Source organism: Pipistrellus kuhlii, unplaced genomic scaffold (assembly GCF_014108245.1).
Source record: "Pipistrellus kuhlii isolate mPipKuh1 unplaced genomic scaffold, mPipKuh1.p scaffold_m20_p_22, whole genome shotgun sequence".
Classification (NCBI taxonomy): domain Eukaryota; kingdom Metazoa; phylum Chordata; class Mammalia; order Chiroptera; family Vespertilionidae; genus Pipistrellus; species Pipistrellus kuhlii.
The window spans coordinates 11,803,717-11,828,938 of NW_023425521.1; the positions used below are offsets into that span (position 1 = coordinate 11,803,717).

Sequence of the window (25,222 nt, forward strand, 5' to 3'; positions counted from 1 at the left end):
CCACATGTCTAGGAAAATAAGAATATAGTTTTATAAAATAGTGCTAATCTCTAATATGAAGTTGTTAAGTTGTTTCAAGCAAATCCTTGTTTAATGCCCAGCATATGTCATGTACTATTCTAGATGCTGAGGTTTCAGCAGTGAAGAAGAACTGTGACATCTCTTCCTCATGGATTTTGTTTGTTTGCTTTGTTAATCCTCACCCAAGGATATTTTTCCCATTGATTTTTAGAGAGAGTGGAAGGGAAGGAAGGAGGGAGAGGAAGAAAGTAAGAGAGAGAGAGAGAGAGAGGGAGAGAGAGAGAGAAAGAGAGAAACATCATTGTGAGAGAAATACATTGATTGGTTACTTTCCACATTCACCCCCACTGGGGAATGAATCTGCAACCCAGGTATCTGCCATTGACCAAGAATTGAACATTAGACCCTTCAAATCTTGACCTATGCTGTATCACTGAGCCACAGTGGCTAGGGCTTACTTATGGATTTTTTTACTCTAGAGAGGGATGATAGACTAAGTATATAATTCATATGATTTCACTTTTTAAGGATAACTTTAAAATATGGCATGTATGCCGAAATCAGTTTGGCTCAGTAGATAGAGCGTCGGCCTGCAGACTGAAAGGTCCCAGGTTCGATTTCCGTCAAGGGCATGTATTATACCTTGGTTGTGGGCACATCCTAAGTGGAGGGTGTGCAGGGGGCAGCTGATCTGTGTTTCTCTCATCGAGGTTTCTAACTTTCTATCCCTCTTCCTCTCTGTGAAAAATCAACAAAATATATTTAAAATAAAATAAAATATGGCAGGTGTATTAACTATGTAGATAAACTTCTTGGTTAGTTGATTAATTAAAATTATTCTATAAAAAAATAATACATTACCCTGGCAGTTGTGATTCAGTTGGTTGAGCATCATATCATGCACCAAGAGATTGCCAATTCAATTCCCGGTCATGACACATGCCCAGGTTGCAGGCTCGATCCTCAGTAGGGGCATGCAGGAGGCAGCCGATTGATGTTTCTCTTTATTGATGTTTCTCTCTCTATCAATAAAAACATATTTTAAAATATAATTATAGATGAGAACTACATTTTTGGTAAAAGAAGGCAATAGAAAAACTTTTAAATAATTTTTATTTTATTTATTTATTAAATATATTTTATTGATTTTTCACAGAGAGGAAGGGAGAGAGATAGAGAGCTAGAAACATCGATGAGAGAAATACATCAACCAGCCGCCTCCTGCACACCCCCCACCGGGGGTGTGGCCGCAACCAATGTACATGCCCTTGACCGGAATTGAACCTGGGACCTTTTGGTCCACAGGCCAATGCTCTGTCCACTGAGCCAAACTAGTTTCGGCTTAAATAATTTTTATTTATTTATTTTGAGAGAGAGAAACATCAGTTTGTTGTTCCACTTATTTATGATTGATTCTTGTATGTGTGCTGAGGATTGAACCTGCAACTTTGACATAGCAGGAAGACACTAACCAACAGAGCTACTCAGTAGTTGTAACTGGGCTGGTGTGGTTCATTGATTAAGCATCATGATACTTATGAACCAGTTGGTCACAGTCGATTGTCAGTCAGGGCACATGCTCCAGTTGTGGGCTCAGTACCCAGTGGGGAGCATGCAGGAGGCAGCAATAAATGATCCTCTCTCATTATTGATGTTTCTATCTCCCTCTCACTTCTTCTCTGAAATCAATAAAAATATATTTTAAAAAATCATTCTCTAAAGTTGAGCTTTCTGGGATTTTAATTTTGATAGGCAATTTTAAACATGGCCATTGTAAAGATATAGTGTAGTATTTCTCTTCCATCTTTCACCAAGTCCAAATCCCTTATTAAGTATTTAATATACAGGATAGGGTAAGATTGTATGGAAAATAATACAATCCTATGTAATAAAAGGCTAATATGCAAATCAACCAAATGGTGGAACAACCCGGCACTTTGATGTGCACTGACGCTCAATGCAAGAGCTGCCCCCTGGTGGTCAGAAGCTCAGCCAGAAGCTGGTGAGCACAGTGGTGGTGGCAGGAGAGCTCCTGGGCTGCAAGGGGCCCAGGCTGGGCCTATTGTTATTATCTACTTCCTGTATCTGAATTTACCTATTGTACACATTTCATACAATATATAGTCTTTTGTGACTGGCTTTTTTTACTTCCTGAAATATTTTCAAGGTTCATTCATGTTGTTACTTATATTGGTATTTTTTCTACTTTATGGTTGAATAAATTTCCATTGTATGGATATATGAATTTGTTTATCTAATCATCTGTTGATGAACATTTCAGTTGTTTCCCCCTTTGGGCAATTATGAGGTAATGCTGCTATGAATTGAATGTTCCTGGACAAGATTTGGTGTTGACATATGTTTTTAATTCTCTTATATATAACTAGTTATATACATATGACAGCCCTATGTTTAACATTTTGCATAACCTGTAAACTGTTTTCCACAAGAGCTGTACCATTTTTCATTTCTACCACCTATGTATGAGGGTTTTAATTTTTCTGTATCCTTGCCATTACTTTTTTAAAAAATGTTTTTATTTCATAGAGGAAGAGAGAGATTGAAACATCAATGATGAGAGGGAACCATTGATTGGCTGCCTCCTGCATGTTGGGCCGAGCCCGCAACCCAGGCATGTGCTCTTGATTGGAATCGAACCCTGGACCTTTCAGTCCACAGGCTGACTCTCTATCCACTGAGCCAAACCAGCTAAGGCACTTTTTTTTTTTCTTGGCATTACTTTTTTTTAAAATACATTTTATTGATTTTTTTTTACAGAGAGGAAGAGAGAGGGATAGAGAGTTAGAAACATCGATGAAAGAAAAACATCAATCAGTTGCCTCCTGCACACTCCCTCCTGGGAATGTGCCCGCAACCAAGGGACATACCCTTGACCAGAATCAAACCGGGGACCCTTAAGTCCGCAGGCTGACACTTTATCTACGGAGCCAAACCAGTCCCGGCGGCATTACTTTTTTTTATAACTCACTGCTGCTTGCCTCAGCTGGCCACCCGTCCACCACCGCTGGTAGCTCTCCGCAGCTCATAGCTTGCTACCTCGCCCTCCTATAGCTCTCCACCACTTGAAGATTGGTCCTGACATTATGATGTAATGGATAATTAGTATATTCCTCTCTTATTATATAGGATTTTTAAATATATATATTTTATTGATTTTTTTTTTACAGAGAGTTAGAAACATCGATGAGAGAGAATCATCGATCAGCTGCCTCCTGCACACCCCGTACTGGGGATGTGCCTGCAACCAAGGTACATGCCCTTGACCGGAATCGAACCCGGGACCTTTCAGTCTACAGGCCGACGTTCGATCCACTGAGCCAAACCAGTTCCAGGTATATAGGATTTTTATTGATTTCAGAGAAAAAGGGAGATAGAGACACATTAATGATGAGAGAGAATCATTGATCAGCTGCCTTCTGTAAGCCCCCTGGGGGTTGAGCCCACAACATGGGCATGTGCCCTTAACTGGAATTGAACCCATGACTTTAATCTGCAGGCCACCACTCTATCCACTAAGCTGAACCAGCCAGGGCTTGGCATTACTTTTTAAACAAAATTATAGCCATTCTAGCAGATATTAGGTGGTATATCATTATAATTGTGATTTGCTTTTCCCTAATGACTAATGATGTTGAACATCTTGTGTTTATTGGCCATTTGTATATTTTGGAGAACTGTTGAAATCCATTGCTCTTTTTTTTTAAGTAAATTTATTGGAGTGGCATTGATTAATAAAATTATATAGTTTTCAAATATACAATTCTGTGATATATCTTCTGTATATTACATTGTATGTTCACAACCAGACTCAAATCTTTCATCACTATATATTTGACCTTCCCTTTATGCTTTGCTATTCCCCATCCCCCTTTTCTCTAGTAACCACCATACTGTTGTCTGTGAGTTTTGTTTTTCTTGTTCATTTATTGCATTCAGTTTTATATTCTACATATGAGTAAAATCATATGATTCTTGACTTTTTCTGTCTGACTTATTTTGCTTAGTATGATGTTCTTAAGATCATGTTGATGCGAAGGCAGTATTTCATTTTTTTCTATTGCTCATTTTGTAAATTGGATTATTATTATATTATGAGCCAATTTGGTTTTTAAAACTGATGTTAAAAGTTAGTTTTATTCTTTGTTGCTATAAATCTACCCATACATGATCACTGAGTGAACACTGAGTAAAGATACTAGGCAAAATTGTGAATTATGGCTTCATAATTCGTAAGGCAAAAGCTTTTTTTTTTCATCTTGGAAAATAATTGTACTATTATTTTTACAAAGCAAGCTAGCACTCTCTGAAAAGACAAAACACATTACCTTTATAAAATTATCTTTTCCTTCTCTTTCAGACATTTGCTTCATCATTGTTTCCAGGCTTTGATGGATCATGGTGTGAAAGTTGCTTCAGTCTTAGCCTACTCATTTAGCAGAAGGTGCTCTTACATAGCAGAATCAGATGCTGCAGTAAAGGAAAAAGCCATTCAAGTGGGCTTTGTTTTAGGTAAGTAATGGTAAAATAGAGGAGTGTTTTGTTCTGTGACATGACTCATAATTAAACCTGCTAACAATAAAGAATTCTCCCTGGATAGTCCCAAAGTCTACATAAGGAGGTTGTGAGAAAAACATCAGAAAAACTATGTGATTTATTGAACATTAACTGCGCCAAGCACTATACTAGGCATTTAAGTGCTATCTTTCTAAAGCCTCATGACATTCCAGTATTGGTATTAATAGCATTTTACAAATGTGGAAATGGACTAAAAAAATGTAAAGTAACTTGCTCAAGTCACATAGCTAGTGGTAGAACTAAGTTTAGAATCCTGTGTCTAAATGATTTCCAGGCACATATCTTTCTACCATGTCATGCTGCCACCAGCCTCTTTCACCAGCTTACTATATGCAGAGTCATGGGACTGAATTCTTTTGGGACCTCAGTTTTCCATCTCTAAAATACAGTAATTCTAAATACCTTCATGGGAGTGTTATGAGACTACTGACAACATAAATAGGATTTTAAGGTCTTGTATGCTATATATAGATTGTCCCAAATAATGTATGCACACACTTAGAATAATTATAAAGGCAATGCTTATTAAAATACATTTCATTTTCAAAATTGAGTTGTTAGCTGTTTTGTTTTTTGAGGGACATCTTATATATAAAAAATACTTTTTAATGTTTGTATAACATGATATTAGGAAATCTACTTGGATAAGTGTTTCAAGCAAAATAAATTTTTAATGTATATTTATTGTTGAAAATATTGCAGATGTCCCCCTTTCACCCCCCATCAACCCTTCCACCTTCATTCTAGGCCTTCACCATCAAGCAATTATTAAAGTTATTGCTAACTTTTTCACTTTTTTTAAAAAATATATTTTATTGATTTTGTACAGAGAGGAAGGGAGAGAGAGAGTTAGAAACATCGATGAGAGAGAGTCATCGATCAGCTGCCTCTTGCACACCCCCTACTGGGGATATGCCCGCAACCAAGGTACATGCCCTTGACCGGAATCAAACCTGGGACCCTTCAGTCCCCAAGCCGACGCTCTATCCATTGAGCCAAACAGGTTTCGACTAACTTTTTCACTTTCTTTTAAAAATTTTTTAATATTTTTAAATGATTGTAGATCTACAGATAATATCAAAACCAGAAAGTTGACACTAGTTTAATACTGTTATCTATAGACCTTAATTAATTTTCACCAATTTTTCTATTACATACATGATTGTGTGTGTGTGTGTGTGTTTCTGTGCAGTTGATTCCATGTACAGATTTATATAACTATCATAAGGAGCCTGGGCTGTTCCGTCACCACAGACTACCTTTGATTTAAAAAATATATATATATTTTATTGAGAGGAAGATAGAGGGATAGAGAGTTAGAAACATTGATGAGAGAGAATTATCAATCAGCTGCCTCTTGCACACCCCCTACCGGGGATGTGCCCACAACCAAGGTACATGCCCCTGACCAGAATTGAACCTGGGACCTTTCAGTCCACAGGCCAACACTCTATCCATTGAGCCAAACCGATTTCGACCTACCTTTCATTTTTAACTTCTCACATTAATATGTGCATGTCTTCCCACACACACACACACACACACACACACGCACACGCACACGCGCACACACGGTGCACATACACTTTCTTGCCAGTAAGTTTTTTTGGTCATTTTCTTCAGTCTTAGAATAGTTCTGTGTAGTGATCATATATAGTTTACTGGAGGAACTTCAAGACATTCTTTTCTGTGAAGAACCCTTAGCATTTATCCTTCCATAGTCCTGTGGAATTTAAATTGCAACAAAGAATTATGACCAAAGTCTATCTCTAACAATAGAGTATTTGTGATCTTGATGAATGTTAAGGTTGACATTTCTTTAATCTTAGATGGTCATGTAAGAATTTGTGGGAAAAATTTATATCAAGGAATGTGAAAAGCAGACAGGCTAATATTCATTAAGGTCCCCTGTTATCTCCACAAACATTTTTAACAATATGGCTATTGAAATGAGCCAGGTTGAAGAATTATCTTGGGAGAAGAGCCAAGTCCTAGAAAACTCAGTTATATGTGCCCGGCCTGTGTGGCCATATGATCAGTCTTAATGTTAAAACTACCAAAACAATGAAAAATACTTCTTGCCAGAGCACAGCCTGTGTTACTCAGTGGTTGAGCATCCACCTATGCATGAGGATGTTGCTGGTTCTATTCCCAGCCAGGGCATGTGCCCATGTTTTGGGCTCGATCCCCAATAGGGGGCGTGCAGGTGTGCAGGAGGCTGCCAATCAATGATTGTCTCTCTCATCATTAATGTTTCTATCTCTCTTTCCCTCTATGAAATCAATAAAAATATATATTTAAAAATAGAATCAACTACCACACCTAGGGCTTAAGGAACCAAGAGCTGGGGTTGGAATTACTAAAATTTAGAAGGTTGATGAGGTGCCTTAACAGCTGGGATACTGCTAGGCACTGAGAAGTGGAGCTTATGGGTCTGGAACTTAGACCACTAGGAGCAGACCTGACTGGCTGGTTCTGGTGTCTCTGACCTGAGTGTGAATCTAATTCTGTAAGTATTGGAAAACTGCGACTGGAACTGGCTTATTGGAATGAATTGCCACTACTACCAGGGGCTTTGTTGACAGAAACTGGAAGCAAACAGGAAGGAATGTCTCTTGTCCGTCCTCTACTACTCTAGTTCCTTTTGACAGAGACTGCAGAGATTCAGCTGGCAACCCTAGTTCCCAGTGTCATAAAACAGAGTCTAAAAAGGTTTATTTGAAACTAAGAGACAATAATTAGTAACCAGCACTACACATCTATGAGGATGGTGAGTAGAGGCTGCTGAGTGTGAATATGTATAATAACCATATTATTCAGTTACTTGGTGAGGGCCATAAAGTGTTCTTAAGCATACTTCTCTACAATTAAAATATTTGTTTGATCACATGTAGCTCTAATTAAACATCAAAAATGGATATGAGTAAAATATGTTATTTTTTTAACTCAGACACTTTGACATTGTTAAGACTATTGATAGTTTTTTAAAAATATATTTTATTGATTTTTTTACAGAGTGATAGAGAATTAGAAACATTGATGAGAGAGAAATATCCATCAGTTGCCTCTTGCACACCCCCTGTTGGGGATGTACCTGCAAGCAAGGTACATGCCCTTGACTGGAATCGAACCTGGGACCTGTCGGTCCGCTGGCCGACGCTCTATCCACTGAGCCAAATGGGTTTCAGTGATACTATTTTTAAAAAATATTTTTATTGATTTCAGAGAGGAAGGAAGAGAGAGATAGAAACATCAATGGTGAGAGAGAATCATCATGCTCTTGCACACCCCGTACTAGGAATGGAGCCTGCAACGTGGACATATGCCCTTCACTGAAATTAAACTTGGGACCCTTCAGTTTTTAGGCTGATGCTCTATCCACTTAGCCCAGTGGTCAGCAAACGCATTAGTCATCAAAGCTAAATATCAACAGTACAACGATTGAAATTTCTTTTGAGAGCCCTAAACTGATTTCTGCTCCTGGGCCACGAACTGTACGTGTGCGCCCACTTGTGGTATTTTGTGGAAGAGCCACACTCAAGAGGCCAAAGAGCTGCAGTTTGCTGACCACTGACTTAGCCAAACCAGTTGGCATCAAGTGATTTCTTAAACTATCTAAAAGTTAATGGTTTTCCTTGTCTTTCAGGTGGCTTTCTTTCTGATGCAGGCTGGTACAGTGATGCTGAGAAAGTTTTTCTGTCCTGCCTTCAGTTATGTACTCTACATGATGAGATGCTTCATTGGTTTCGTGCAGTAGAATGTTGTGTGAGGTAAGTTGGAATACATCCTACAATTACCTGCTCTATCGGTACTTTATAGCTTTTATGGTTTTAACTCAGATTCTAAGCATACATCACTATTTGACTTAACCTCTGACGTGTTTATATGTCAGAGTTTCACTGGTCTGGTCTCCTGTCTCTCATCCCAAAATATAGTTAACTTGCTATAGTTATTTTAGCTTAGATTTAAATATTATGAACCAGACTGTCTGTATATATTTTTGCTTTGTTAGAGAACTTGTCTGTTCATTCATTTAACAAATATTTTTTGAGTGCCTAGTATATACCAGGCACTATGCTAGGCATTGGATGCTAGGAAAAGAAATACACTTTATTTATTATTTTTGTTTAAGCCCTACTCTGTTTACACTTCTAGAATCATCCATGACAAGATTAGTATTTTACTTATACATAACAGTTTTCTTTAAAAATATATTGTTTAAACAGATGTACTTAAAGGAAAAGCAAGCAAATATAGAAGTAATTCTGCTTTTTACTGTCCTTGTCTTTTCTGCACATATAACATTTAGTTTTAGCTCTTTTTATATAGGTTTTTCTCCTGTTCCCCTATTTGACTTTTCTTCAAAAGAATTTTGTAACAAAACTAAAGGGAAATAAAAGTAAAGTTTTAAAAAATCATAAAAATTTGACTTCCTAAATTACCTAAAGTCTGTTCAATTTAATAAATAGATAGTGTTCTATTTTTATTGAATTTGAATATCTAGAGACACTTGAATGTCTCTAGCTTCTGCTCAGTTTTTACTGTGAACCTGAAACTGCTTTAAAAAGTAAAATCAATTAAAAAAAAAAAGAAGAAAATACTGTTCTTACATACAATAGTAAGAGCCACATTTGAAGACCTTTAGAACCTAACTTGTCTTTTCATTAGGCTGAGTGCTGAGGCAAAATTAGATCCTCAGTTGGCTCAAAAGTTCCTGGGCCTTTGCATCCTACTTAATGTAATCCCAGATGGACACACGGAAGAGTTTCTGCCCTTTTGTTTCAATAGACAACCATCAGGGATTGGAGAAATTACCAAGGTGTGCTTTTCTGGCATGAAATCTTTCATTTTCTACCCCCATCATGTGCCATTTATTAAATAATTTCTAGAACCTTATTCTTGGGGGAAATGCCTACTGTGAAAGTTGAAAATGCAATTCTTGGTATTGTAGCAATGAGAGGTAACACTATTCTTTTTATTCTATAAATTAACCTATGACTGGGTTTAACCTTATTCAACCATTTGAATACTGTGAAATACATATTTTCAATACAAGTTCTTTTTATTTCAAGGGTTTGTTTTTTTCTGAATCGTTGTAATGTCTTTTGTAATGGCTACCATATTGGCCAGAGTTGCACTGTCCAATATGGTAGCCATTAACCATAGTGACTATTTAAATTTAATTAAAATGAAAAATGCCGCTCAGTCACACTAGGGACATTTCAGATACTCAGAAGCCACTGTGGCTAGTGGCTATCAAATTGAGTAGAGCAGGAAGTTTTGTTAAAGAGCATTGTTTTAGAGCATAAATGAAATAATCTCACTCACTATTGCAATTAGATTTACTTTCTCATCTCTCTCCACATAATCTTCTATTCATAAAACTCCAGGCACATTGGCCTTTTTTTTGGTCTTATGCCAGAATTTTTTCCTCCTCTTGGAGCCTTCGGATTTGTTTTTCTGTTTGGAATATATTTTCCCCCAGATCTTCACATAATTGTCTCTTTATCATTTAGGTATAACTTATATATTATAACTTCCTCAAGACAATTTTTCCCTGTCTACTCCAAGCACTTCCTTTTTGGAAGGTCTTAATCATATTTCCCTATTTTTATCATCTTCATAGCATTTATCTTTAAAGGAAAATCTTATTTATTGGTGTGTTTGTTCATCTATACTAACACGTCTTCTTTTTAGAATGAAGTTTCTTATGATCATGGATTCTTTCTCTCGTTTACCAATACGTCATTTGCCTCTAGAATAAAATGACTGGCATGTTATAGATGCTCAATCAGTACTTGCCTGTGAGACCATCAAAACTTTATCTGTAAAGGTTATATTTCCATGCTGGAAATATACAAAATAGAGGCTTGTTTTTGTGCTTTGCAGGTTGCTTCATGTGCGAAATGGAAACTGTAAATATCACTTGGGTGAAGAAACATTTAAGTTAGCTCAGACATACATGGATAAACTCTCAAAACATGGCCAGCAAGCAAACAAAGCTGCACTCTATGGAGAACTGTGTGCACTTCTGTTTGCAAAAAGTCACTATGATGAGGTGAGTATTTCATTGTGACCGGTAAATATTTCTAAAACAGAGGATAAATCATATACTCTTGTATTTTTGTCTTAAAAGATCTCATTTTCACATGTTAGATTTATTTAAAGCAGTACACATTTGTAATGGAATATTTAAAGCCAGTCAAAAATTCTGTGAGATAGCTTTTCAATATGAGCATGTGATTTAGGGCCTGTTTTGTTTTTGTTTTTATTTAGATCAAATGTATTTCACCTAAGTTATTTTGATGGGCATGCTCTGCTAAATAGAACTTCGGTAAATGCTTTTTAATGAATGTGTAATTCTGGGTGAACTCTAATAATTGGAAGGCATTCATTTCAGTGAGAAACTAGATTTTATTTATACTTTATTGCATTGTTTTTGCTTCTTCCCCTGCCTTATGAGAAAGATAGCTTTAGTCCTGGCTTTATACTATTAAATTAAGGCTTTAGGGGTAATGAATACATAGTTGAGAAGTGATCTGTTTATTAACTTGGTTACTTTATTTATGGAAGAATATCATAATAATTTCATGCTGTCATTTAACTTTTATATTTTAAAATTATTCCTATCTTGATTTTTGCCCCATTAATATAAATATTTATTCCATATTTAAAAGAAAATTACAATTAGGTAAAACTAGAAAATTCTAGAATAACTATAAAGTGGTATTAAGCAATTTCAGTGCTTTTCTTACTTGTAATTCTATATAATAAAAGGCAAATATGCAAAATGACCAAATGGCAGAACGACCGGACACTATGATGCACATTCGCCACCAGGGGGCAGACGCTCAACTCAGGAGCTACCACCCCAGTGGTCAGTGTGCTCCCACAGTGGGAGCGCATTGGACCTCTAGTATTTCTATAAGAAGACACTGAACTCATTTATAAAAATCTAAAATTCTTATCAACACTTGTGTAATTTCTCAGGCGGTTTATGTATGCTCTTCTGATTATTTTTAATGCTGAGCTTCTCTATCTGCTGAATTTGTTTTGTTGATGGATTATTTTGCTGCCCCTTGTGTACAATGTTTGTTCCATAGTTTATCCATCCAGTTATAGAATTTGGACCCTTTCCAAGATTTTCATACACCTAAAACCACACCATTCACAGAAGGAAGGCCTTTGTGTGAGTAGCCTAATTTACTGGAAATGAGAAAGGGGTAAACAATAACACTTTAAGTATTAGAAGTGCCTATTTTAAAAGCTATTCAGGTGCCCCACCATTTTTTCTATCTTTACGTAGGAACTCAGTCATCTCTGGTGCCTCTTTTATCATATTTTTATTCTTATTTGTCATACTGCCCTCTAGAACTACACTCTGTTTTTTCTGTTACATAGAGTGATTCAAATCTTGCCGTTCTTTACTCCCTTATTCAGCCCCAGGGCCATCTTAATATAGCCAGTGTAACAAAGTACCTTTTATTTACCATTTTCCGTTTTATTAGGCATTTACCATTTAATTGACAGTAATTTTTTTCTTCTGTATTTTAGTTGGGAGTTAATGCTGTGCCTTATTCATGGTGTTTGCAGCTCTCAGCGGTTTCATGAGGAATGTTTATATATGTTACTTGGATAATTTTGATAGTTTATTTTCAATTGTCAGTAATAACTATAGAAAAATACACAATCTTTTTTTTTTTAAATATATTTTATTGATTTTTTACAGAGAGGAAGGGAGAGAGATAGAGAGTTAGAAACATCGATGAGAGAGAGTCATCGATCAGCTGCCTCTTGCACACCCCCTACTGGGGATATGCCCGCAACCAAGGTACATGCCCTTGACCGGAATCGAACCCAGGACCCTTCAGTCCCCAAGCCGATGCTCTAGCCATTGAGCCAAACCAGTCTCGGCCACTTATATTCATATTTTAATTAGCCAAAAGAAATCACATGACCATGCTCATCTTTAATGTGAAAGGGAATTATATCCTTCCCCAATGAGGGGCAGTGAATGTTTTTTATTTTTCATTTATTTACTAGTATTTGTTTATTTGTCTGTCTTTAATGATTTCCGAAATAGGAAGGGAGAGGAGAGAGAGAGAAACATCAGTGATGTGAAAGAATCATCGATTAGCTGCCTCCTGCTGGAGATTGGACTCGCAACCTGGGCATGTTCCCTGACTAGGAATCTTACTGTGACCTGCTGGTTCATAGGTTGGTGCTCAACCAGTGAGCCGCACCAGCCAGGCTCTTTCTATTGAGGTTGTTCTTATTGTCCAAAATAGTTTATTTTGCCTCTCCCCCCCCCACCTCCCTTTCTTCCACTAAGTACTAGGAGAGGAGTATCATTTTATGTTTTGTGCCTCACTAGATACCTAGATACTAGCACACTGTCTGGCAGTTAACTTCTCTGCGCCTCAGTTTTCCATAGAAATGTTACATATTTTATAGTGCTGTTGTGTCAGTTAAATGTGTGTTTGGAACAATAGCTGGCAGAAAGGAAGCAGTCACCTAAACAGGCAAGAAAGATATAAAATAGTACCAGCTCATTGACACAGACAATAGCACGGTGATTGTACCAGAGGAAAAGGTGGCTGGAGGAGGTAGGGAAGGGTATAGAGGGGGATAAATGGTGATGGAAGACTGGACTTTGGGTAGTGAACAAACAATACAATATACAGATGTGTATATATAATTTTATTAATCAATGTTATCCCAATACATACAACAAAATAAAACATATGAAAAAAATTAAATAGTAAGCATTACAATAGGAGAAGGAAAGTATAGGAAACCTAGTCTAGGACTGAAACTTGAAAGATAAGTTAGATGGGTTAAGAGGAAAGAGGAATGTATTCTAAGGCAGAGGGAACAGTATGTGCAAAGAGAAGAGAACATGGCTCTGATTTCTTCAATATGTGTTACATATCCAAAGAATTTAGCCTTAGGAAAAAAATTTAAGTGTAAATATTTTATGTGTTCTTCAAGTTCTTGAAAATTTGCAGAAAGAAAGAATATATATATATATATATATATATATATATATATATTTATATATTTTTTTAATTTTCTTTTTCTTTAGGCGTACAAATGGTGCATTGAGGCAATGAAAGAAATCACAGCAGGCTTACCAGTCAAAGTTGTAGTGGATGTTTTAAGACAAGCTTCTAAGGTGAGTGAGTGTAATATTAAATTAATTATAGGATTTAGCAAACTTTAAATTTGTCTTAACTCACTTATTTAACAAATTAGGTGTTGCATACTCTGTGGACTAACAAAATCTATTTTCTAAATTTACATTCTCAGTTTTAGAAATTTGATTTCACAGAAAACGTGAAAAATTTTATTTTTATAATCAGTTCTCTGAAGTACAGATCAAAATAGTATTTTGATGCTTTATGCTTGAATTTGTGTTTTTTGTTTTGGTGTGTGTGTGTGTTTTAACCTTTACAACCTGAACTTATGCCATGGCTATTTAGGCTTTGGTTACTTTTCTCCTAAAGGTATTAAATTTTTTGGTAATAGTACTGTAGTCTCATAGTATGTCAGCATTCTATAATTGACTTGATAGGCAATAAATATATGATTTTTTCCTTTAGTTTTTTTTTCTGTAAATAAATGCATTAACTTTTTGAGGCCAGTTAGTAATATCTAAAATTGCTGCTTTTGACTGGGAAACCCTGCGGTCCTGCACTTCACTCTTTCTTGCTCATTCACCATCTGTGATGGAATTCCTGCCAAGATGCAGATTTTCATGAAAACCCTTACAGGGAAGACCATCTCATTCTCGAGGTTGAACCCTCGGATACAATAGAAAATGTAAGGCCAAGTTCCAGGGTGAGGAATTCTTACTGATCAGCAAAGGCTGATCTTTGCTGGCAAGCAACTGGAAGATGGTTGTACTTTGTCTGATGACAACATTCAAAAAAAGACCACTCTCCATCTTTTTTTAAATTTTATTTATTTTTTATTAATCTCTTTATTGATTAAGGTATCACATATTTGTCTTCAACCTCCCGTTCCCATCCCCCACCACCACCACCACCACCACCACTCCTCATCTTGTGTTGAGACTTGGTTGTGGTGCTAAGAAAAGGAAGAAATCTTAACACCATTCCCAAGAAGAATAAGTATAAGAGAAAGATTAAGCTGACTCTCCTGAAATACTACAAAGTGACTGTGAATGGCAAAATCAGTTGCCTTCATTGGGAGTGCCTTTTACATGAATGTGGTGCTGGAGTTTTTATGGCCAGCCACTTTGACAGACATTGTTGTGGCCAATGTTGTTTGGTCTGTTGCTTCAACAAACCAGAAGAAGACAAGTACTTGTATATGGGTTAATAAAATATATGAATTAACAACAACAACAAAAATTGTTGCTTTGGTGCACTGAGGCAGCATTGATGTACATTTTATTTTATTTTTATTTTGATGTACATTTTAAATATTCTCTATCTATACTCATAAGTTTTTCAGTTTTGAATATTACATTTTGGTTGGTTTTACTGTCAATTAGAAAACAGATTCTAAAATTATAGATTTAGAAGAGTATAATTTCTGTGAAATGTATGTGAATATTTTTATTGATTTTTAGAGAGAGAAGGATTTTGATTTGTTTCAGTTACTTGTATATTCATTGGTTTGATCCTGAATGGGGATTAAACCCTCAACCTTGGCATTTGGGACAAAGCTGTAACCAACTGAACTACCCAGTTCAGGGCATATATTTAATATAAAGACAATTAAAATATATGTTCAAGATTTCTATTTATGTATACAAATGATATTAGAGTTTTAAAACTACTGACTATCCTCATGAATCAAAATATTTTAAGAAGTAAAAGGAAAACTAAGAATTCTGTGCATATAAGACTTGTCAGATGAAAATGATAGTTGTTGTAAAGCTAGTCTAGAACTGGAATATAAATAAGTGCCCTAGAAAATAACATGGTGAGCCCTACCCCCTCCACCCCCCATTTTATTTTAATAATAAGGAAGGATGAGAGTATACCAACTTTGTAAGCAGGTTTGTATTGGGTATGGTTATCAAAATTATAATCTCTAGCCAAAACCGGTTTGGCCAGTGGATAGAGCATCGGCCTGCGGACAGAAAAGTCACAGGTTCCATTTCGGTCAAGGGCATGTACCTTGGTTGCGGGGACATCTCCAGTAGGGAGTGTACAGGAGACAGCTGATCGATGTTTCTCTCTCATCGTTTCTAACTCTCTATCCCTCTCTCTTCCTCTCTTTAAAAAATCAATAAAATATATTTTAAAAAATTTAATCTCTATAACTTCTCAGGATATATTTAGATCTGTTTATAATATAATTTTCAAGTTGGAAGTAAAATAATTACAAATAGAACGCTTCTTTTGTTTTAAGGCGCTTTTTCTTTTTGACCATTATAGTTTAATATATAAAATATACTCATTTTAACACACTGAGTTATTTAATAAATTTTTACTTTATCTTTAGGCTTGTGTTGTAAAACGTGAATTTAAGAAGGCAGAACAGTTAATTAAACATGCAGTATATTTGGCACGGTAGGTGATTGTTATTAAAAATACCACTTCAAACTATCTGTCTCTAATAGATTCCCTAATAGTTTTGTATCTTTTTTTAGGGATCATTTTGGATCCAAACACCCAAAATATTCTGACACGCTGCTAGATTATGGTTTCTACTTACTCAATGTAGATAATATCTGTCAGTCTGTTGCAATTTATCAGGTATGTTAATAGTTACACTTTTTTTCTTTCAACCTAAATTTATTTGCTGACCTCTAATTGTTTTCAGTGTATGAACTACTCTCGGAAAATAACTTTCTAAGCTCCTCCTCATATATGATGACTAATAACTAGAAAGCTTACAAGTTAATGTTTTAAGAATTAAAGAGAATCATCCAGGAAAAGAGTTGTGGATTGTGGGCTCATATTAAAGAGCACTCTTCCATTTCATTTGCCCAGGTGATGGCTTGTCCTTGTTGATTCAGGCAAGTCATAGCTGCCTTTATAATAGCAAGGAGGGTCAATAGAGACAAAGCTATTTTCAGCCTTATCTGAATCTTTCTCAGGTAAATTAAGTTTTTGCCATGGTTCTGGACAAGGTATCCTTGATTTTATAGTTCACATCTGAAAAAACATAGAAAAAAACACATATGATTCTCAAGATATATGAATGTTTTTTATATTTATGCCATCGCCTTTGAGTAAGACTCAGTCTTCAAAAAATAAAGCCTTGTAGGTAACTTTTATGTTCTCTTGTGATTTAAGTGCAGTAGGACTTTACTTAAAAACTGGTGGGATAAGTATATAGGATATATATTTAAATTACTAGGATGCTTAATTTAACTGAGTAGTGGTTTCCAAGGATTTACATTTTTTATCAATTATTTTTATGACTTTTTAGGCAGCGCTTGACATTCGGCAGTCAGTGTTTGGTGGCAAAAATATCCATGTAGCAACAGCTCATGAAGACTTGGCTTATTCTTCTTATGTTCACCAATATAGCTCTGGGAAATTTGACAATGCACTGTAAGTTTTATGTTCCTTTTCATGAGGGATTATATATTCTTGCTATTGTTTTGTTAGTCCTAGTACAGTAGTATTTATTGTACTTTATGCATTAAATTTGTCTTCCGGGGAGCTCTAATATAATGCCTAAAATATCTTGACATTTTAAAATCATACCAGTTTATAAGCCATTCATTTAGAGTTTATGTGGTTTAATATAGAGACTTGTATATCTTCTTAAAGAATACTAGAGGCCCAGTGCATGAAATTCATGCAGGGGCAGGGAGGTCCCTCAGCTTGGCCTGCACCCTCTCCAATCCTGGACCTCATGGGGGATGTCCCACTGCCGGCTTAAGCTGGCAGTTGGACATGCTTCTCACAATCTGGGACCACTGGCTCCTAACTGCTTGCCTGCCTGCCTGCCTGCCTGCCTTCAAGCAAGCATGATCGTCCCTAACTGCTCCCCTGCTGGCCTGATCGTCCCTAACTGCTCCCCTGCTTGCCTGATTGTCCCTAACTGCTCCCCTGCTGGCCTAATCGCCCCTAACAGCCTCTGCCTCAGCCCCACACCTGGGACCCAGGACTTCCCCCTCCAGCTGGCTGCAGGCACCTGGGACCCTGGCTTTCCTCCCTCTGGCTGGCTGCAGGCACCCTGGACTGGAGCTGGCTTTGCCCAGGCTGGCCGCAGCTTTAGGGGACCATGGGTGGGCAGCTTTGCCCGGGCCTGGCTTTGTCAGGAAGGATGTCTGGATGGTCTAATTAACATATTAACCTTTTATTACTATAGATATCTTTTGAATATTTTCTCCAATAATTTTTCTTGTGAATAATATAGTAGTAGCCTCTGTCTAAATGGCAGACTTAACCTAAAAACTTCTCATCCAGAACACACCGAAATACTGAATAAAACAATTATTTTTTAAAATGCATAACATTTTGCAAGAGAAGAAGGAAGCTTCCATGGGCCAATAATGCACAATTATTTAATCAACTAAAATCCAAACTGTGGTATAACTGCCCTGGAGAAGTGGGAAAGCTTACAAGTTTCTGAAATTTTGGTTGAACAGCAGTCCTGGGTTTAAGAGACAAAGCATTTAGCCTACAGTAAGCTGTGAGTTAGGACTGAAGTCTTCACTTGAAGCCAAGATCAAAGCTACTCTCAGGGAAGGGTAGACTGGAAAAAATAATTTGGCCACTGGCAAGAGAGATGACAGGGAAACTTGTCAGAAATTCCTCATATGGATATTTATAACTATAGACATGAATCTCTCTTGTGTTTGGGAATCATGCATAGAGGAACCCTCAGATTGAGAAAAACATTGAAAAGCATTGAGACTAGTTCTCTTGGGATGCTTTTCAAGAGAAAATGTAAAACTCTTGGAAATAACCCTCAAACCAAACAATATAGGTTTCCCGTAGACTCAGCTCAACTTAAGATGAACTCACCATTCTAAAAAATTAAAAATAAGTAAGGCAACATTTCCTTACAAATGAGAGTCAGTAGACATAATGAACAGGATTAGAACCCTAAGAATGTTGCTTAACAGAACTTTTTGGTTGATATTATATAAAGTAAGTATTCTTAAATGATTAAAGAAATAAATGGGTTGGCAAATTATGGCATGCAGGCATAATAAATTTTTATTTGAACATAGCATTTTTCCTTCTCTGATGTATTGTCTGACTGCTTTCACATTACAGCAGCAGAGTTGAGTAGTTGGGACAGCATGTGTGGCTTACACAACCTAAAATCTTTACTATCTGACCCTTTACAGAAAATAATTGCTGACCCCGATATTAAAGAAGGAATCAGTAATATTTTGGAGGGGAAACAAAAGAGAAAAAGGGCATATTTAAAAACAAAACATCTGATACATGCTACAGAATGGATGAACCTTGAAAAACATGTACTAAGTGAAAGAAGCCAGTCACAAAGAACAACATTTGTATGATTATGTTTATATGAAATATCCAGAATAGGCAAATCCATAGAGACAGAAAGTAAAGGTGTTTAGTTGTATAGGGCTAAGAGGTTGAAGGGAAATGTAGGGTTACTGCTAATGGCACAGAGTTTCTTTTGGGGGTGATGACAATATTCTGAAATTGATTGTGATGGGTACACAACTCTGTCAACATACTAAAAACTATTGAGTTGTACACTTTAGGTGAATTATGTGGTATGAATTACATCTTAATATAAGAGCTGTTATAAAAAATAGCTAGATTAAGAAAGTGGTAATTGACATTAAAACTCAGTAGATAAGTTAGCTAACATATTAGACATAATTAAATAGACAGTGAATTAGAAGATACTTAATGTAATAAAATAATGATTACTTGGAAGATGGAGATAGAAAGCTTGGAGATTTTTTTAGGAACTGACAGATAAGATAGACAAATAGCTTACCTTCTGCTTGGTGAGATAGGCCATAAACAAACATATCAGGTGAGGATGTGTGTTGTGAAGAATAAAGTAAACTAGGAGTTTAGAGAGTGGTTGTAGATTATTTAGGGACTTTTGTATAGGCTAGAAAGGCTTTTCAGTGAGGAGTGAGCCATGTAGATATTCAAGGGAAGAGTATTTCAGAGTCCTATGTAAGAACATGATTTGCATATTCAGAAAACCTTGTGACTGGAAGTGTTGTTTTTAAAAATGGTGGTAGATGAGGTTAGCCCAGTAAAAGATTGTTTTGAGCCTTGTAGGTTGTAATAACAACTTTATAGTTTATTCTGAGGGAGATGGAAATCCATTGGATGTTAAAAGTTCAATTCACAAGCAGATGGAAATTTAAACCAAAAAAAAAAAAATTTTTTTTTGTTCTATACTATACTATGTTAGACATTCTCGGTATTATTTTATAAATTGTGTTTTTCAAGAATGCTTAAATCACTTGTAACCAAAAAGAAATACCAGAATATACTTATCTATCTGTATTGCTTATTTATTTCTAAATGGTGGGCACTGAAGGTTTAATTTGATGACTTGGTGTTGAAGAGAGGGAGGGAGGTAAGAAGGCCTGAGAGGGAAGCGGGGGTGGGGAAGAAATGCCAGAATATATTTATCTGTATTGCAGATTTCACGCAGAAAGAGCTATTGGTATCATTACCCACATCCTACCTGAAGATCATCTTCTTTTGGCTTCTTCAAAGAGGGTGAAAGGTACCCTTCATAATTTAGTCTTCACTATCTATCTGTCTGTCTGTATTAGATTTCTTTAGCTACCAATTGTAATTGATGTCTAGTCTCTTACATTTTTTAATTGATGATATATGGTATAAAATAAGGTTATTTGTTGATTTCTTTAGGGGTAGTGCTTAGGATTAGACTGTATCTATATACTAGGATAGCAGATCCATTGATTCAAAGTAATTTCCAGCCCTGTCTGGTTTAGCTCAGTGGATAGAGTGTCAGCCTGTGGACAGAAGGTTTCAGGATTCGATTCCAGTCAAGGTTACATACCTCAGTTTAGTTACAGGCTCCTCCCTGGCCTGGGCCCTGGTTGGGACAGGTGCAGGAAGCAACTAATCCATGTGTTTCTCTTACATTGACATTTCTTTCTGTCTCTCCCTTTCTCTTCCACTCTTAAAAAAAAAAAAAAATCAATGGAAAAATATCCCCAGATGAGGATTAAAAACAACAAATAAATAATTGCCAGTGGTTCGTAATGAAAGGTTGTTTGCTTCTCTCATATAGTATTGTTAATAAGCTAGAATGTCTAGCCCCATCCCTTCCTTCATTTACATGCATTCATTTATGTATATATTATAACATGAAGGATTATTGCACAGGAACATGAATAGCAAACCAAAGATGGGTTTTTCACATGCCTTCAGTTTTATAGTGCAAGATTCTTCTGCTGCATATCACATTATCCTTAATGTTTCAAAACTTTTCTTTTTTATTATTAAATTATTATCTGTGGACATATTTTAACATTGCCCTCCCCCCCCATACATACCCTCCCTCCCCAGAGTTTTGTGTCCATTGGTTGTACTTATATGCATGTATACAAGTCCTTCGGTCGATCTATTATCTCCCCCAGATCTCCCTACCCTACCTGCTGTAATTTGACAGTCTGCTTGTTGCTTTACTGTCTCTATATCTATTTTTTGGCTCATCAGTTTATAATGTTATTTATTATCCATAAATGAGTGAGGTCATGTGGTGTTTCTCTTTCATTGATTGGCTTATTTCACTCAGCAAGATGTTCTCCAATTCCATCCAGGTTGCTGCAAATGATGAGAATTCCTTCTTTTTTATGGCAGCATAGTATTTCATTGTGTAGATGTACCATAGTTTTTTTATCCAATCATCTGCTGACGGGCACCTAGGCTGTTTCCAAATTCTGGCTATTGTAGATTGTGCTGCTATGAACATAGGTGTGCATATATCCTTTCTGATTGGTGTTTCTAGTTTCTTGGGATATATTCCTAGGAGTGGGATTACTGGGTCAAATGGGAGTTCCATTTTCAGTTTTTTGAGGAAACTCCACACTGTTCTCCACAGTGGTTGCACCAATCTGCATTCCCACCAGCAGTGCACAAGGGTTCCTTTTTCTCCGCAACCTCGCCAACACTTGTCGTTTGTTGATGTTGGCCATTCTGACAGGTGTGAGATGGTACTGCATTGTTGTTTTGATTTGCATCTCTCTGTTTCAAGACTTTTTAAAAAACATATTTTTTATTGATTTTTTTACCAAGAGGGAGAGAGAGTTAGAAACATTGATGAGAGAGAAACATTGATCAGCTGCCTCCTGCACACCCCCACTGGGGGATGTGCCTGCAACCAACGTACATGCCCTTGACCAGAATTGAACCTGGGACCTTTCAGACTGCAGGCTGACGCCCTATCTGCTGAGCCATTCTGGCAAGGGCTGTTTCAAGACTATTAATAAATAGCACATTATTTTTTTATTTTAACTTTTCCTATAATCACTACCAAGCATTTAAGGTATTTATTTTGCCAACTTAATTACCGTATTTTTTGGACCATAAGACGCTCCGGACCATAAGACGCACCAGTTTTTAGAGAAGGGAAATGAAGAAAAAAAGATTCTGAAACAAATAGTGTCCTAAAATATTTTATGTGCATTAAAACCCAACATCACAGTCATAAACACATGTAATCAACCCTGTAAAGTAGACAGCAGCATTTAGAACCATTTTAGAGCCGGGCAAGCACACAGAGACCACACAGAGCCGGGCAAGTAAACTTTTTTTTTTAAGTATATGTGTAGGCTATATTTGGACCATAAGACGCAGGGACTTTCCCCCCCCCACTTCTGGGGGGGAAAAAAGTGCGTCTTATGGTCCAAAAAATACGGTAGGTCACCCTTGTGCCAACTTCATGCAGATTTTACCTTAATTCTGAAACGGGGTTTTTCCCCCCTCTTAGTTTGCATTTATTTTATTTTTTAAACATTTTATTTATATATTTATATTTATATTTATTTATTTATTTGCTTATTTATTTTCAGAGAGGAAGGGAGAGGGGAAAAGAGATAGAACCATCAATGATAAAAAAAGAATCATTGATTGGCTGCCTTCTGCACGCCCTCCACTGGAGATCGAGTTCACAACCTAGGCATGTGCCCTGTCAAGGAATTGAAACGCAACCTCCTTGTTCATAGGTCAACACTGAGCAACCACAGCGGGGCCAAACATGTTTTTATTGATTTTAGAGATGAAGGGAGAGAGAGAGAGACAGAGAGACAGAGAGAGGGAGAGGGAGAAAGAGAGAGAGAGAGGAACATCAGTGATGACAGAGAATCATCAATCTGCTGCCTTGTGCACACCTCCTATAAGCCTGAAACCCGGGCATGTACCCTGACTGGGAATCAAACTGAGACCTCCTGGTTCATAAGTGGATGCTCCCCCTGTGCTATATTGGCTGGGCACCAGTTTGCATTTTAAAAGTTACACAAGTAATATATGATCAATGTCAAAAATTAAAAGAGAGCTCTAGCCGAAACCGGTCTGGCTCAGTGATAGAGCGTTGGTCTGCGGGCTGAAAGGTCCCAGGTTCGATTCCGGTCAAGGGCATGTACCTGGGTTGCAGGCACATCCCCAGTAGGGGGTGTGCAAGAGTCAGCTGGTCAATATTTCTCTCTCATCGACGTTTCTAGCTCTCTCTCTCCCTTCCTCTCTGAAAAATCAATAAAATATATTAAAAAAAAAAAAAGATATTGCAGCAACCTGGATGGAATTGGAGAACATCATGCTGAGTGAAATAAGCCAATCAATGAAAGAGAAACACCACATGACCTCACTCATTTGTGGATAATAAAGAGCATTATAAACTGATGAACCAAAAGATAGATATAGAGACAGTATATCAACAAGTAGACTGTCAAATTACAGCGGGGAGGGGAGGAAGATCTGGGGGAGATAATAGATCAACTGACGGACTTTTATACATGCATATAAGTACAACCAATGGACACAAAACTCTGGGGAGGGAGGGGATGTATGGGAGGAAGGGAGGGAGGGGGGCAAAAAAAAATCAAAATATAGATATAAAAAAATAAAAAAAGATAGCTCTAACTGGTTTGGTTCAGTGGATAGAGCATCAGCCTGCGGACTGAAGGGTCCCAGGTTCAATTCCGGTCAAGGGCATGTACCTTGGTTGCGGGCACATCCCCATTGGGGGATGTGCAGGAGGCAGCTGATTTATGTTTCTCTCTCATCGATGTTTCTAACTCTCTATCCCTCTCCCTTCCTCTCTGTAAAAAATCAGTAAATTATATATATATTTTTAAGTTAAAAGAGAAAAGAGAAAAAAATAAAGTCACCTGAAGCTTTATCAATCCAGAAGCAACATTTTGGTGAAATATTTTTAGACTTTTTTTGCACTCAATAAAGTAAATGAAAACATTTTTTCTTATTTTTACAATCTTTTTTACACTTATTATGAACATTTTTCCTTGTTAGTACAAGTAGCTATATGTCCTTTTTTCTGATATTTTTAACCTCACCTCTGTTTTTGGACCTTTATATTGTTTTTAATCCTTTGATTTTCGAAATGCTGCAGTGAACGAAATCTTTTTTACTTTTGTGTACATGGCCAGTTTTCCTAGAAATAAAATTACCTGGTAAAAGACTCTTTTTGAGGCTTTAAGTGAAATTTGAAACCTTGAATGTGACTTTGAAAGTGAACTATCTTCATACCTGATTTGGTTGGTCGAGTAAAAGGAAATCAGTTATTCTGTTGTATTTGATTAAAGGTTATATTTTATAATAGTGTAGTTTCAAAATTTTCAACTATGCTTAGGTTTTCCTCGACACAGTTTCATAACTTTAAAATGTTATCCTTTTCCTTCAAAAAACAAATTCATACTGGCTATGTATAACAGTCTAGTACAATAATTAATTCTGCAAATAATTTGAAACACCAATGTTTTTCTTAAATTTGAATGACACCCCCTCCCCCCCCAAAAAAATTTGTGTTTTCCCCTCCCCCAGTGAGGTGGAATACTTTATCAGTTTTAAACCATATCCATGTGTATATGCATTTAATTTTAAATTATATGCTCAGATTAGCTCTGGTAGATGATTTGAAAGTACACTAATTTCATTGCTTTCTTATTCAGCACTAATTTTAGAAGAGATTGCAATTGACTGTCATAATAAAGAAACTGAACAGAGGCTGCTTCAAGAAGCTCATGATTTGCACCTATCTTCACTCCAACTGGCTAAAAAAGCTTTTGGGGAATTCAATGTCCAGACTGCAAAACACTATGGAAACCTTGGAAGACTTTATCAGTCAATGAGAAAATTTAAGGTAGAAATGTGTTTTACTATATTTTTCTTTCTCTAAATAATCTAAAGTAATTAAGCATAATCTTAAATAATAAAGTATTCATTTATTTTACCCATACTTTATTTCATTAAAAATTTAGGAAAATATATGGGGGGGAAGAGGATATATGTAATACTTTCAACAATAAAAATGAAAAAGAAAAAAAACTGGAAAATTTTTGAGAATTATGTAGTGTAAAGCAACATAGTTAAAATATAAAGTTTCAAAAATCCAGATCTTTAAAAAATAAGAAATATATCAAACCCTAATGGCTAATATGCATGTTAGACTT

At 36.4% G+C, this 25,222-nt stretch overlaps 1 protein-coding gene and 1 pseudogene across 1 annotated transcript in view; both read left to right on the top strand.

Moving 5' to 3' along the window:
* APPBP2 (amyloid beta precursor protein binding protein 2) overlaps positions 1-25,222 on the top strand; it is a 50,236-nt gene that overhangs the window by 15,940 nt on the left and 9,074 nt on the right. The window contains exons 3-11 of the mRNA XM_036450750.2: positions 4,400-4,551; positions 8,264-8,387; positions 10,507-10,675; positions 13,703-13,792; positions 16,096-16,163; positions 16,244-16,349; positions 17,029-17,153; positions 20,207-20,292; positions 24,722-24,912. Coding sequence (XP_036306643.1) covers positions 4,400-4,551; positions 8,264-8,387; positions 10,507-10,675; positions 13,703-13,792; positions 16,096-16,163; positions 16,244-16,349; positions 17,029-17,153; positions 20,207-20,292; positions 24,722-24,912 — 1,111 coding nt within the window. The remainder of the gene's footprint in view (positions 1-4,399; positions 4,552-8,263; positions 8,388-10,506; positions 10,676-13,702; positions 13,793-16,095; positions 16,164-16,243; positions 16,350-17,028; positions 17,154-20,206; positions 20,293-24,721; positions 24,913-25,222) is intronic.
* Positions 14,363-14,981, top strand: LOC118726273 (annotated as a pseudogene).